General features: G+C 32.3%; 1 protein-coding gene across 1 annotated transcript in view; it reads right to left on the bottom strand.

The window, feature by feature from the left end:
• Nucleotides 1-15,313, bottom strand: part of LOC148603510 (uncharacterized) — a 96,704-nt gene that overhangs the window by 16,867 nt on the left and 64,524 nt on the right. Inside the window, exons 51-67 of the mRNA XM_088551441.1 lie at nt 15,137-15,235; nt 14,353-14,615; nt 13,984-14,122; nt 13,555-13,653; nt 12,966-13,064; nt 12,280-12,584; nt 11,137-11,272; nt 8,537-8,638; nt 6,907-7,241; nt 6,396-6,531; nt 4,810-5,147; nt 4,300-4,435; nt 2,707-3,044; nt 1,921-2,056; nt 1,294-1,646; nt 879-1,014; nt 151-240 (exon numbers count right to left, since the gene is read on the bottom strand). Coding sequence (XP_088407567.1) covers nt 151-240; nt 879-1,014; nt 1,294-1,646; nt 1,921-2,056; nt 2,707-3,044; nt 4,300-4,435; nt 4,810-5,147; nt 6,396-6,531; nt 6,907-7,241; nt 8,537-8,638; nt 11,137-11,272; nt 12,280-12,584; nt 12,966-13,064; nt 13,555-13,653; nt 13,984-14,122; nt 14,353-14,615; nt 15,137-15,235 — 3,240 coding nt within the window. The remainder of the gene's footprint in view (nt 1-150; nt 241-878; nt 1,015-1,293; nt 1,647-1,920; nt 2,057-2,706; nt 3,045-4,299; nt 4,436-4,809; nt 5,148-6,395; nt 6,532-6,906; nt 7,242-8,536; nt 8,639-11,136; nt 11,273-12,279; nt 12,585-12,965; nt 13,065-13,554; nt 13,654-13,983; nt 14,123-14,352; nt 14,616-15,136; nt 15,236-15,313) is intronic.

Below are 15,313 nucleotides of genomic sequence, written 5' to 3'. Positions count from 1 at the left end.
TTCCTTGAAATACTTTTAAGATATCACTATAATGGACTATTTTTTCTGCCAATCAAGGACAAAAGAGACATTTAAGTAAATATAAAATTTCAGGAAAAAGATACACTCAATCGTTTATACTTCCAATCAGTAAAACAAATATCGTCTTACATTTTTCTGTAGTAATAACAGGTGTCCCTGTGGTAGGAACAGTTGTAGCTGATACTCCAGTAGTTGTAGTAGTTGCTATACTACTGGTTGCTACAATGACCAAACATAAGTTTAATCAAACATTTTGGTTTAATAATATGTTTTTATTAAATACTTGGTTTTCTTTTTTTAATACTTTTTTTCCTAAGTAAAACAGAGAAATAACGTGAAAGGCTTGTCAGATTCGACTCTGATATGTTTGTTTTGACAAATGTTTAGTATTTTAGTAGCTGAATATTGATTTTGTTTTACGAGGGATTTTAATCATATAGGGATTGTTTCATATTTCTAGGGTTAAACTTAATTGCTATTAAAAAAACAAAAGGTAAATATTTAAGTCCTGAAGTGATTAATGTATAAAGTGTGTTTTGAAAACAAAAACAGGTTTGGAAAATTTACCGTTTTAAGGAGGTAGACCTAGGTAAGGGACATAACTCTTGGAATCAGTGATTTGTTTATAGTATATTCAATTTCACCAAAACCTATCAAGCTTTCATTTGAAACAGAATAAATAAATCCAACTTACGTTGATGCTTAAGCGTGATTGGTGTTAAATGCTGAATACAAAGGTTCCAATGATTTTGAAGAGTTGTGTCCCTTACCCTAGGTCTACCTCTTTAATCAATAGAAAAGAACTTCTGAAAATTTTCTAATACCAACACAAGATTGTTGACCTTTTTAATCCATACCTGGTTTTTTACAGACTACCACAGACACCTGATTTAAAGACACTTTTTCCTCTGGATTTTCACGTACAATAAATATTGTCAATGACTTCACTGTAACAAAATTCATATCTATTCTTTCAGAAACCTCTCCTGAAATCTAGAAAATACAAAGCTATAAAATTTCATTTCAAATTACACTCGTTGTATAATTCAAGTAAAAAGATCATGTAAACATCATTTAAGGTTTCCGTTTTAACATTTCATTGGATAAGGGAAAAAAATCTTGTTTTGGCAAAATGTAATAAGAAAGATAGTGTTACTTCTTTCAACGTTTTTGTTTGTTTTTAATTAATAGTCTATGACAAATCAAACTGTTAGAGGACAAAAATCTTGGACATAAAAATGAAGTACTTCAATGCACAGTTACATATCTTACTTTCTTCTCATTTCCAGTTTCATCTGTATAAATCACATTCAAATCTGCAATGTTTGTGCCTTCAACTAATACAGTATCCACTTCTGTCAATGATTGTGGCTCAAATGTTATTTCATTTTGACCTGGCTGAAGGGTAAATAATTTTGTGTCTTTGTCCTTCAAGTATGCTAAAATGTTATCACCAAGAGGAGAAGTTCCAAGCTTCAAATTCACATTACCATATTCTTCAGGGTCCATGATTTCTACCTTGGCACATCTCTCTGTGGTAGAATAACCAGGAGAAACTGTAGTTGATAGAGATGTTGCAACAGACGTTTGAGCAGTGCTTACTACTGTAGTTAGTGCAGTCGTTGCTGTAATGAAGCATACATTCAAATCTTATGGAAAGTTTGTATCAGTTTTCTTCACTAAATTTAGTTTTATATATTTTTTTGTTAGTTAATCATTGAGTAAATTGGGCATCCTAACACAATGAGATTGTACTTCCAAATATCTGAGAAAAATAGATTTCCTTTTTAAGAGCATATGTAGTTTATCACACCTGTTCTTCTACAACCAAATAATTCAACTTCGACCATATGAAAAACTTAAAGATTAAAATCTATATTGTAAACACACAGTTCTTACTTGGTTTTTCGCAAACAACAACTGATATCTGGTCTAGTTTCACATTTAGGTTTGGATCTTTACGATCAAGTGATACTGTTAGTGACTTCACACTAACAAAGTTCAATTCAATTGGCTTAAATGGTTCTCCTGATACCTGAAATCAAAGGGAGAGTTCTACCACAAAATGTCAATCATCAATAAATTAATTTGAGATAAATACTGTAATCAGATTGGTTAAAATAATTTTGTTATGTCTCAATGGATAACAAAATATTGACATGTCCCTATTCAGTTAAATTTAGAGCTACTTTTCCCATGTTTAAAAATAAAAATATGTTTTCAAATTAATTTATAAGAATTGGCAATGATAAAAATTTTGCCTTTTGAAAAATAACAAATTTTCCGTATGCATATTTTGTTTAATTCACTTCGCGCAATGAACAATATGCACATGGAAAATTTATATTATTTTTCAATAGACAAAATTTTTATCATTGCCAATTTCTAAATATTGCAGAAATCGTACCACAGATATATTATAAAAGTAAATATTTGGTAAAAAAAAAGTTGCTCCACTGGGTTTAACTAGCTTACATGTAAAATAAATAATATTAAACAAATTGGATCTAGCCGAAATAAATACAGAAAAAATAGTACTAGACTAAACAAGGACAACCCCTATGATGAAAGCGGTCTAAATGACTTGTTGTGAAACATTTGTACTGCTTTATTTAAAATTATTAAAATTTCAATAAGAAGAGGTTAAAGTCAATCATAAAAGCTAAATTTATGGAAAAGTCTTACTGTGTTCTGTTTTCCATTTTCATCTGTGTACACTACTTTAACAGATTCAACATTTGTCGCATCAACAGCGACACTATACACTTCCGTTAACGACTCAGGAGTAAAAGTAAAGTCATCCTGTCCAGGTTGAAGTTCTAAGACGCGCAAGTCCTTGTCCTTCAGTGTTGATAAGAAATTATCTTGAAGCTGTATATTTCCAAGTTTTAGATTAACATTTCCATATTCTGCAGGATCCATGACCTCTACTTTGGTACATTTCTCTGTTGTAGATCCAGTTGGAGAAACCGTTGTAGGTTTGGTTAATGGTGTAGTTGCTGTAGTAGTTTGAGCACTTGTTGCTGTAATAAATATAGTGTAAGCTTAGAGACCTGTCTATGAAACACTTTAGGTGTAAAAATTATCTATCGCGTGACATATGGAATGTCTTTCAAAATTTATATAACACATACATTATAAAATATCTTAGAATAGAGGACTCAACAGATACTCTGAAGTCAGCCTCATTTCTTGACATAGTCTAAGATATCAATGGAAAATGAAAAAAACTATAAGTATACGACAAACTCGATGACTTCTCATTTCGTATCGTCGACTTTCTTTTTATCTGTGGCAACATTCCTTTAGCACCTGAGTAAGAAATTTCTATATCATAACTCATACATTATTCTCGAGCTTGACAAATCTGCGTGGACTTCTTAACCACACTAGATTTATTACAATAATGCTACTTGAATAGAGTTCTTTTCATATTAACCTTTAAATTGTTGCTCCATTGATTTCCAGAAATATATTCAGAGATATATAACAATGAAAATTAAAAAATGAATATTGCCCAACGAAACAAAAATGACTTTGCAACGTTGAAAATAAAGTTCTCAATATTGTTTTTTTTAATCTTGCGCATATTCGGTTGACTTAATAAACTGTTAGCACAGGGATATGTCTCGCCTTCAAATGTTGATAATTATCTCGGAGGCACATGCAATAAACATATATGAAAGTGTTAAGTAGTCATGCAAATGTACCTATACGTTAAATACCATATTGACCTAACACAAATTATTCAAGTTAAACTAGTGTACTTAGAAAACTTAACATTACATCCTTAAAAAGAAAGTATGTGACAAAACACTGTAATTGCGGCGCATAAACATGACATAGATATATGGAACAGCATTGTAAGGATGGTGATGCAACAGTATACCTTATATGATCGACCTAGCATCGATTGTTTATGTTAAACTCACTTTATCAGTTTTAATCAGATAAAAATGTTAACAAAATTTTAAGTCGATAAAATGCACCATGACAAATGGGATATGCATAAAATTTTAATTAATTTAATGATGTTGTGATGCTTATTCAACTGTTAACCAGTGGTTCAAAATAAAAATGACCTCATCAGAAAATGTTAAATCAATATTATACGTCCGTGCTGACGCCAAGCCGACGCGGAAAATCAAAACTTAGGTTCAATTTCGTGACTTTTGTCGCAGGCATCCAATTGAACTTGCGGCATTTAAAAGGTCCTACAGGTAAAGTATATTGTAATCAGAAAGTATTAAAGTATTGTCAAAGCTACAAATGTCTTACTTGTTTTTTTACAAACAACAACTGATATCTGATCTAGTTTCACATTTAGGTTTGGATCTTTACGATCAAGTGATACTGTTAGTGACTTCACACTAACAAAGTTCAATTCAATTTGCTCAAATGGTTCTCCTGATACCTGAAATCAAAAGAAGTGTACAAGCATTTTTCAACAAATATTTATTTCAAAATAACAATCATCAATACTGTAGAAATCGCACCTCAGACATATCACAAAAATAAATATATTTGACCAAACAAAAAGTTGCACAACAGGATGTAGCTAGCTTACACGTAAAATGAAAAATATCGAAAAAAATGGACCTAGTCGAATTATCACTGAAAAATAGTATGACTAAACGAGGACAACCTCTACGATGAAAGCAGTCTAAATAACTTGTCATAGTGAAACTAATATTTTTACTCCTTTATTTAAAAAATTCTAATCCTTTTAATTTCAATAAGGAGAGATTAAAGTCAATCATAAAAGCTAAATTTATGGAATGGTCTTACTGTGTTCTGTTTTCCATTTTCATCTGTGTACACCACTTTAACAGATTCAACATTTGTCGCATCAACAGCGACACTATACACTTCCGTTAACGACTCAGGAGTAAACGTAAAGTCATCCTGTCCAGGTTGAAGTTCTAAGACGCGCAAGTCCTTGTCCTTCAGTGTTGATAAGAAATTATCTTGAAGCTGTATATTTCCAAGTTTTAGATTAACATTTCCATATTCTGCAGGATCCATGACCTCTACTTTGGTACATTTCTCTGTTGTAGATCCAGTTGGAGAAACCGTTGTAGGGTTGGTTAATGGTGTAGTTGCTGTAGTAGTTTGAGCACTTGTTGCTGTAATAAATATATTGTAAGCTTAGAGATCTGTTAATGAAACACTTTAGGTGTAAAAATTATCTATCGCGTGACATACGGAATGTCTTTCAAAATTTATATAACACATACATTCTAAAATACCTTGGAATAGAGGACTCAACAGATACTCTGAAGTCAGCCTCATTTCTTGACATACTCTAAGATATCAATGGAAAATGAAAAAAATATAAGTATACGACAAACTCGATGACTTCTCATTTCGTATCGTCGACTTTCTTTTTATCTGTGGCAACATTCCTTTATCACCTGAGTAAGAAATTTCAACATCATAACTCGTACATTATTCTCGAGCTTGACAAATCTGCGTGGAATTTTTAACCACATTAGATTGCTTACAATGCTACTTGAATAGAGTTCTTTTCATATTAACCTTTAAATTGTTGCTCCATTGATTTCCAGAAATATATTCAGAGATATATAACAATGAAAATTAAAAAATGAATGTTGCCCAACGAAACAAAAATGACTTTGCGATGTTGAATATAAAGTTCTCAATATTGTTTTTTTTTTAATCTTGCGCATATTCGGTTGACTTAATAAACTGTTAGCACAGGGATATGTCTCGCCTTCAAATGTTGATAATGACCTCGGAGGTACATGCAATAAACATATATGAAAGTGTTAAGTAGTCATGCAAATGTACCTATACGTTAAATACCATATTGACCTAACACAAATTATTCAAGTTAATCTAGTGTACTTAGAAAACCTAACATTACATCCTTAAAAAGAAAGTATGTGACAAAACACTGTAATTGCGGCGCATAAACATGACATAGATATATGGAACTGCATTGTAGGGATGGTGATGCAACAGTATACCTTATATGATCGACCTAGCATCGATTGTTTATGTTAAACTCACCTTATCAGTTTTAATCAGATAAAAATGTTAACAAAATTTTAAGTCGATAAAATGCACCATGACAAAGGGGGTATGCATAAAATTTTAATTAATTTAATGATGTTGTGATGCTTATTCAACTGTTAACCAGTGGTTCAAAATAAAAATGACCTCATCAGAAAATGTTAAATCAATATTGTACATCAGTGCTGACGCCAAGCCGACGCGGAAAATCAAAACCTTATGTTCAATTTCGTGACTTTTGTCGCAGGCATCCTATTGAACTTGCAGTAATTAAAAAGGTCCTACAGGTAAAGTATATTGTAATCAGAAAAGTATTGTCAAAGCTACAAATGTCTTACTTGGTTTTTTACAAACAACAACTGATATCTGATCTAGTTTCACATTTAGGTTTGGATCTTTACGATCTAGTGATACTGTTAGTGACTTCACACTAACAAAGTTCAATTCAATTTGCTCAAATGGTTCTCCTGATACCTGAAATCAAAGAAGTGTACAAGCATTTTTCAACAAATATTTACTTCAAAATAACAATCATCAATACTGTAGAAATCGTACCTTAGACATATCACAAAAATAAATATATTTGACCAAACAAAAAGTTGCTCAACTGGATGTAGCTAGCTTACACGTAAAATATAAAATATCGAAAAAATTGGACCTAGTCGAATTATCACTGAAAAATAGTATGACTAAACGAGGACAACCTCTATGATGAAAGCAGTCTAAATAACTTGTCATCGTGAAACTAATATTTTTACTCCATTATTTAAAAAAAATTCTAATCCTTTTAATTTCAATAAGGAGAGATTAAGGTCAATCATAAAAGCTAAATTTATGGAATGGTCTTACTGTGTTCTGTTTTCCATTTTCATCTGTGTACACCACTTTAACAGATTCAACATTTGTCGCATCAACAGCGACACTATACACTTCCGTTAACGACTCAGGAGTAAACGTAAAGTCATCCTGTCCAGGTTGAAGTTCTAAGACGCGCAAGTCCTTGTCCTTCAGCGTTGATAAGAAATTATCTTGAAGCTGTATATTTCCAAGTTTTAGATTAACATTTCCATATTCTGCAGGATCCATGACCTCTACTTTGGCACATTTCTCTGTTGTAGATCCAGTTGGAGGAACGGTAATAGGGTTGGTTGACGATGTAATTTCTGTAATTTCAACAGTGGTTGCTGCAATGAAAATAATGTAAGTGCATGCATTAATAGAAAAATTAAAGATTAAAATAATTTTTTCAATATCCCTCTTTTTCGGAGCACATAGTGGTAAACCAATTAAGTGGTTTGTCATTCGGAAACAATTTTTTTTAAATATAATTATCGAAATAATTTGGTTTAAGAAAATAGGGATCCTAGAAGTCGGGATCGCTCAGCAGGTTCCATTTTCGCCTTTCAAAGGCAAATACTCTGACGAGGAGTCATCTGACCACCTGGATCCCGGAAAGTTTTGTAAGTAAACGGGATGGTCACATTTATGTTTTCGAATGTCCCTTATAATCTTTAGATATAAGTAGAAATAGGCGAATTTCCCTATGCGGTTTCAAAATTGGAAAAGCAGCCATGTACTCTTGACTTTATAGTCGACACAATTTTTAAAGTATAATTAAGAACTTTGGTAATAATCCACAGAATGGTTTAAAAGTGGAAGAATTTTAAAAAAAAGTTAACACGACCAACGAAGACAGACGCTAAGTGATGACAACAGCTCACAAGAGCTAAAAAGAACAGGTAGGATGATTAATTTTTTTTTTTCAATTTTTTTTGTAATGACGTTGTCTTTTTTTTGTAGGCAAAACAATTAAACACCCACAACAAACCTGCAATGAAATGTTTTGACTTGTTTTGACTAATACTTTTGTTGTTATGGACATAACAAACGTTCGGATTTTTAAACGTTTAATTGTAAAGTTGATAAAAATTTAAAGACTGACCTCCGGTAAAAATGATTAAGGAATATAGAAAGGTCTGAAAAATTCCCAACGATGTTAGAACTGTCAAATTTGCAATACAAATTTGTGGTCGTTCCCTCCGCGGGACTCGAACTCGTACCGCTGTGACATCTATGGCAACACCGCCTGCATAAAGTCCAGCGCCCTTGACCACTCGGCCAGCTAGGCTATATACATATATAGCTTTCTCTGGCCGGGTCATTCCTCCTCGTAGGTAGGATTAATCTAGGGCTGTAACTTAGTACACGATGTATGGTAGTACGGGACAGTTCATTTAGATGTTATTATGTAGGATAGAGGATCAAATTAATGATGCATATCGCAACAAATCAATATTATACAAACGTCTCAGAATGTGACCACTCTATTCGCTACACTGTTCCATCGAATCAAATTGATACAGATATGTAAACGTATAGAAAGGTCTGAAAAATTCAACATCAACAAAGAGAAAAACATTAACAGAATTAATTTAAAACATTAGAGTCACATAGCATGGTCATCAAATCTAATACACACTTGGTATCTGTGTAGTTGTTTCTACGGTTGTTACTTCTTCAGTTGATGTAGAACCTGGTTGAGTGGTTGAAATTGGTTTGGTTGTTTCAGTTAGACTTGTAACTGTGAAATAAAAAACGGCTTTTAGAGTTTTTGACTTATTTGGAGATATTTCTTTTTGAATAAAGTTTTAAAAAAAGTTTTTTTTTCATAACATAAATTACTCCCTATTTTAATACAAACCTTCTACAAAAAATGTTGGTTATTTTCTGGCTTTAGGCTTAATGATACTTTACTCATGCTTAAGCTAATGTGCAAATAAGTGCCTAAAATGGCTAAGTACAAGTAAAAACTACTCATACAATCTCGCATTTCTCGTTTCCTTTCTTACTAACCGCTGCACACAGGCCTTTCGAAATTCTCGTACATAATACAAATCAAACGTGGTTTTACCATCGGATAACGTCGCGTAAAATCATTTGCATTTCCCCGACTTTGCATGATTCTTGCATTTCTGAGAGAGCTGGCAGCAGCTTGCAGCTTCTAGGGTGACCGGAACGTCAGAATCTGTTCGGAGCATGACAAAGCAAAAGCACCGTAAATGTCAGCTATGTGGGATTTTGCCATTTGCTCCCTTCATCTCATTTGCAAAAAAAAACTTTTTAATAATCGTCTACAAGTTTTCTTCCAAAAAAGATATTTTTTTTTATTAAATTCCATATTCGACATTCTGAAATGTTTACTTATACACGTGCAACTTCTGTGGGATTTTTCAATGTTTTTAGGTATATTTATATGTAAATTTCATTCAACTAATCACCGTATGACTTGTATTCAATTTTTTATCGACAGTGAAACATTGTGTAATAAAAACATAAACTTTGGGATAATCTTAAATTTTGTTTAACAATATTACTAAAAACATAAACGAATATGTATGACACAAAGTCCCTTTTTTCCAAAGCCCCACCCTCTGTGGATCTTGTGTTCTATACACTGATCAGGATTTACATTGGGTTAAAATCCTTGAGACAGTGGTTAGATAATCTGAAATGCTGACTTCCAGAAAGTAAAGGGCTTTTATTCGCTCCTGTGTCTGTTCTAACGAATGTGAAAAAGTTGTTTGCATTTACTAACGTAGTGCTGGTTTAAGACAAGACTGACAAGCAAATATATCAATCTTGCGGTGCATGCTATAAACATTTTTTTGTTTTGTTTTGTTTTTATTTTTATGTTTGTTTTGTTTTTGGTTTTGGTTTTCTGTTTGGTTTTCGTTATTAATCGGCAATCCAATATCTATTCAGTTGATAGATACCTTTATACTTTATAAACACACAGAGTATATACACTATATGTTACCAAAATGCACCTAACATAAAAACTAATCGTTATGGAGAGTTTCTGGTAAAACTGTCAAAAACGTGAAAAACATACAGACTACCCCCTTCGTTTAGGGGTTTAATTAAGACAGAGTTTTATATAAAACAATATCTTCATGACACTGAATAGTTAATGTAGTTTAATTATCCATAATTTAAATGAACCCACTTCTTTAGCCTTCATAACAACGGATAGTTCAGATGGTTGAAAATGACGCTACTACGGGGGAGGACAAAACTTTTATTACAGCATAAATGCAAATTTAACCTTATGAGTTATGAAAATCATTATAAAGCCAAAGCAACTGCTACGTCTTTTGATGGTTACAATTTTTCAAGCTTATTCATGACTTAAATTAAATTTAATGAGACATACGGGTCATCAGATATTCATAAATAATACTGTTAAAAACGGTCTTAATAGCATTCAATTCAAAAACATTCGGTGTACGACTTCTAAAATTAAGACTCCGGAAGAGGCCAAGTTTAAACGGATTTGATTTTTCAGTTTTTTTTATAATTTAGTTTGCGCAATTTTCATTGTACATTGCACCCACATTATTTAATGTTACTAAAAATTCACCAAAGCCCGAAGGAAATCTTCCAAATATTGTGATGCAACCAAGGTAACAAGCTAAAATGAATTACATTTAACTATGTTCCCTACTCAAAAAGTAATCCTCTTTGATCGATTTCTGAGAAAATCAATCCAATCCAAGCTTTTACTCAGCAATCATCAAAAGTTTGAAGTGAATTGTTAAAATAAATGCGGGTGGTACAGGTAAATACTAGTGTTAAAGTAAGTCCCCTCTCATAAACAGTTTGATCCCTTGATAATTGCTGTGAAGATCAATTTTCTACATCTACAGCCTTTCGAAATTTGTAATATCTATATAAGGAACATTTGTTTCTACAGCAACTAACTATTCACTAAAGAAAAGAAGAAAAAAAATTTACGTGCTTTTCAAGGCATGAAAGCGGATAAATAGGTGAGTCATTAACATTATAGCCCTGAAATTTGTTTCGAGGTGAATAATATAGATAATGCACAAAGACAGTTGTATTTCAGAAAGCTATTAGAGTATTTTCCTTGCTTGTATCTGGCTCTTATATCTTCAGAAAACTTTTCGAGTAACGTTCCTTACTTAAGACAGGCTCTTAAATCTTCAGAAAGCCTTAAGAGTAAAGTACCTTACTGGAAGCAGGATCTTAAATCTTCAGAAAATTTTAAGAAAAAAGTACCTTGCTTGAAGCACGCTCTCAAATCAACATCTAGCTGGTAGTTACTGTCAGGATTTTCTTTGCTTAGAATTTGAACGACTAACTTTTTGGCAAAGGTATTTTCATCAAATACCAGAGCTTCCTTTCCGCTAAACACCTGTAAAAATCATGAAATTACTTAATAACATACTTTTTCCTGCAATCAATATGCCAGAGTTTAACCAGTTGTTCTAATATTGTTCACCATGAAGATCATAATTTATTTTAGGCAAACAGGCAAAACATTTATTTGTTATTCATGTCAAAAAGTATGTTGTTAATTTACATTGATAATAAAGTTTGCAAGTAGCTGGTATATACTTAATTAACAAACAATATTTGAATGATAAAAAATAAAAAAAATATTAATTTAGAAAAAAAAAATGACTGAATTTTAAGTTATACTCAAATAACTGTACTTTTCATTGAATGACTATATCATGCAGAGGTTACTGATGATGTATAACTGAATTTTAAGTTATACTCAAATAACTGTACTTTTCATTGAATGACTATATCATGCAGAGGTTACTGATGAATACATCAAAGTATCTACATTCATCATTCAGTGATGTTGTAATCTGTTTAAATAACTGCACACTGCAGAAATCAGTAATAAATCAATGATCATAAGAACAGAAAATACAAATTTTTACAAACTGCTGTTACTATTTGACTGTTTAAGTAATACTCCAGAGTAAAACATGCAAAATGGAATATATGATCGGACAGCTAATATATATGCTTTTTTTTAAAGTTTTGTTTAAAAAGTTAACAGAAATTAAGACGTAGCTTATCATATAACCTGCGTTCTTAGGAGATAGAGTTTATATAAAATGTAATTTCGAATTCAAAATTAAGGGAGATCATTCTGTAAATGACACTAAAGTACAAGAGAAACTGTTGGCTTTTCAATGTGGATTATATACTCAGAGCAGACTGATCGGAATGAATAATTATACATTTCATCATATGGACCTATAAAGCAACTTGATAACAAAAATAAAAATATGTAGCCTTTTTAGGGTATGTCACATATTACAGTATTTGCATGATTCGTACAAAGACTACTACTTAATCAGTTTAAGCGACGATCAATACTGAATTGGAAATATTAATACAAACCTTTCCATTCTCATATTCTTCAACGTTCCCATTCTCCTTCACCAAGCTAATTTTAAAAGTTCCAACATTGTTACTATCTTGATTACGAAATCCAATTGAACCAAGTTGGATTACTCCTCCAAGACCTATTTTTATTTCCACAGTGTCATCTTTTACCACAAGTGGCTCATTACTAGGTCTTAAAGCATCAGCACTTGTAATGCCTGTTACTTCAATTTCTGGTGTCAGAGCTGGATTCTGCATACCTTCTTCAGATAGACATGGATTAGACACAGTAGTTTCTGGTACACTACTGGTAGTTTGAACTAAAATTGAAAACAAACGATATTAACTGAAATGCAAATAATATTTTTTACGTCTCGTTTTAAAGCTTTTTGTATTGGTCAAAATAATCATTAACTGCCCAAGATACAAAAGCACAAGCTTCAAGCATGCTTCCTTCATGTTAAACTAGATTGTGTTAAACAAATAATGTTCAATATCAACAATCTCTTTTTAATTGTAGGAACAATGCTTTCCTTCCAAAGCACGTAATGAATTCTTCGACCTGATCTTCCAAAAAATGATGTATATCCTTATGCTTTCTAAAAACTTGTAAAATTCTACTTGTTGCATTTACAGTTATCAGTAACAATTTAGGCACTTTCCTAAAATGGTATTCAAAATACCCATTTTATCAAACACACCTGTAGTTGTTCCTCCCGGAGTTGTGATTTCAGGTCCTGGTTTCGAAGTAGGTGCTGCCTGAGAGGTTTCAGTTGGCACAGTAGTAACACCAGCAGTCACTAGTGAAAGAAGTAAAATACAAGACAAATGAGAAAATGTATAAAATTGTTAAGCATACGTGATAAAAAGGTGATAATAGTGAATTTGTATTATAAATGCCATGTCCAATCTTAAAGGAAACCCAATCCCAGAACTCCATATTTAATTTTCATATTAACCAAAGTGAATTGATGGCATCATCTTTGACAGTCCTCTAACGTGATAAAAATTTGTGAACCATCATGCTAGTATTTCTTAGGTGTCTTTGTTATAATCAAAAGACAGAACCTAGAGAAAATAAACAAATCTCACCAGGTTTTTTTCCTTCTTTCTCATACATGTGTAGCTCTTCAAAACATTAATTCTTAGGCCCCATCCTTCATAAAATGATGTAGCTCCTAATGTTGTTCTTGAAATTGAATAATTCTAGTTATTGAACTAACGGTAATCAGTAACACTTCAGGCACCCTCTAGAAATGATATTCATAATACCCATTTTATCAAACATACCTGTAGTTGTTCCTCCCGTAGTTGTAATTTCGGGAGTTGGTTTCGTAGTTGGTACTGGCTGAGAGGTTTCAGTTGGCACAGTAGTAACACCAGTTGTCACTAATGAAAAAAGCGAATATACAAGACAAGTAAGAAAATGTTGGAACTCTGTAAAATTGTTAGGCATACATGATTAAAAGGTGACAGCAGTGTTATTCTATTAACGCTAAGTGGAATCTTAAAGCAGCCCAGTTCTTTCATCCCCATTCCTTTTTGACATTACACAAAATGAATTGATGGCATCTTTAAGGATGCTTCAAGTAAACAAATATCAGTGAATCATCGTGCCAGTATGTCTTCGGTGTTGTAATTATAATCAAACTCATATGTTTCAACAAAGAAATTTAATAACCAAACGACAGAACCTAGAGTAAATGAGACAAAACTTACCAGGTTTTTCGCAAATTTCTAAAGTTATTTTGTCTACATCAGCTGGTTTTCCGGGTTCTTTTGGTTTGACTTGAACTGTCACCTTGCTGGCAACAATGTTCTTCAAGTCAAGGGTCTCACCAGGTTTAACAGGTGTGTCCTAAAATGAAAATAATAAACATATTTATATCATCATATTACCATGTTTATCAAATCATCATAAAACAGTCATTGCCTCATCATTTATGGAAAACTATAGAAGGTTAAACAGATTTTGTTAACATTTATCAACTGGACCAAACAACTCTTTCTGTAGACAATATTCTGTAACCATATTAAGTACAATTGTTCCTTAAATATCCTGTTAAAAGTAATCTGTGATATCACTACCTCAATGTCTGTGGGATTTCCATCCTCATCATAAACAGTGACAAGAACTTCATCAATGTTATCTCCATTTACGTTGATGCTGTCAACTTCTGAAGGACTGCTTGGTTCCAATGTCAAAACATCGTTTTCATCAAGTGGTAAGTTCTTGTCATCGTCTTCCTTGATGTCATCAGTACCAACATCTTCGTCATTCTTTTTCACACTTAAATCAACACTTATTGAATCCATAATGTCAACCTTTTCACATTCTTCCGTAGTTGTACCTTAAGGTAAATTAAAGATTCTCTTAATATTTTTGGAGGGCATGGTCAAATCTATGTTCTTGTATTCATCAGTCATTGTTAATTACAATGATAACCGTTCGAAAAAATATACAATGAGATCCAGTTATAAAATGTGATTAAAAATAATTTACATATACAAATAATGTGGAAAGCTGAGAAGTTAATTTCTCTGCATATGTAAACTGTACAAATCTTTTTTTATTATTCTTTTAACAAATAATAAGAAATTCCACCAATTTTCATCAAGCTATGTTCAGTGTAAGCAAACGTTTCTCATCAATGTATGCTGCAGATACATGTAACAATTCCTTCTTTCTCATACATGTGTAGCTCAAGCTCTTCAAAACATTAATTCTTAGGCCCCATCCTTCATAAAATGATAAAGCTCCTAATGTTGTTCTTGAAATTGAATAATTCTAGTTATTGAACTAACGGTAATCAGTAACACTTCAGGCACCCTCTAGAAATGATATTCATAATACCCATTTTATCAAACATACCTGTAGTTGTTCCTCCCGTAGTTGTAATTTCGGGAGTTGGTTTCGTAGTTGGTACTGGCTGAGAGGTTTCAGTTGGCACAGTAGTAACACCAGTTGTCACTAGTGAAAAAAGCGAATATACAAGACAAGTAAGAAAATGTTGGAACTCTGTAAAATTGTTAGGCATGCATGATTAAA

The sequence above is a fragment of the Perna viridis genome, chromosome 11 (genome assembly GCF_037379345.1).
Source record: "Perna viridis isolate PV_CMFRI_1.1 ecotype Kerala chromosome 11, ASM3737934v1, whole genome shotgun sequence".
Classification (NCBI taxonomy): domain Eukaryota; kingdom Metazoa; phylum Mollusca; class Bivalvia; order Mytilida; family Mytilidae; genus Perna; species Perna viridis.
This window is presented reverse-complemented; position numbering and strand designations above follow the sequence as displayed.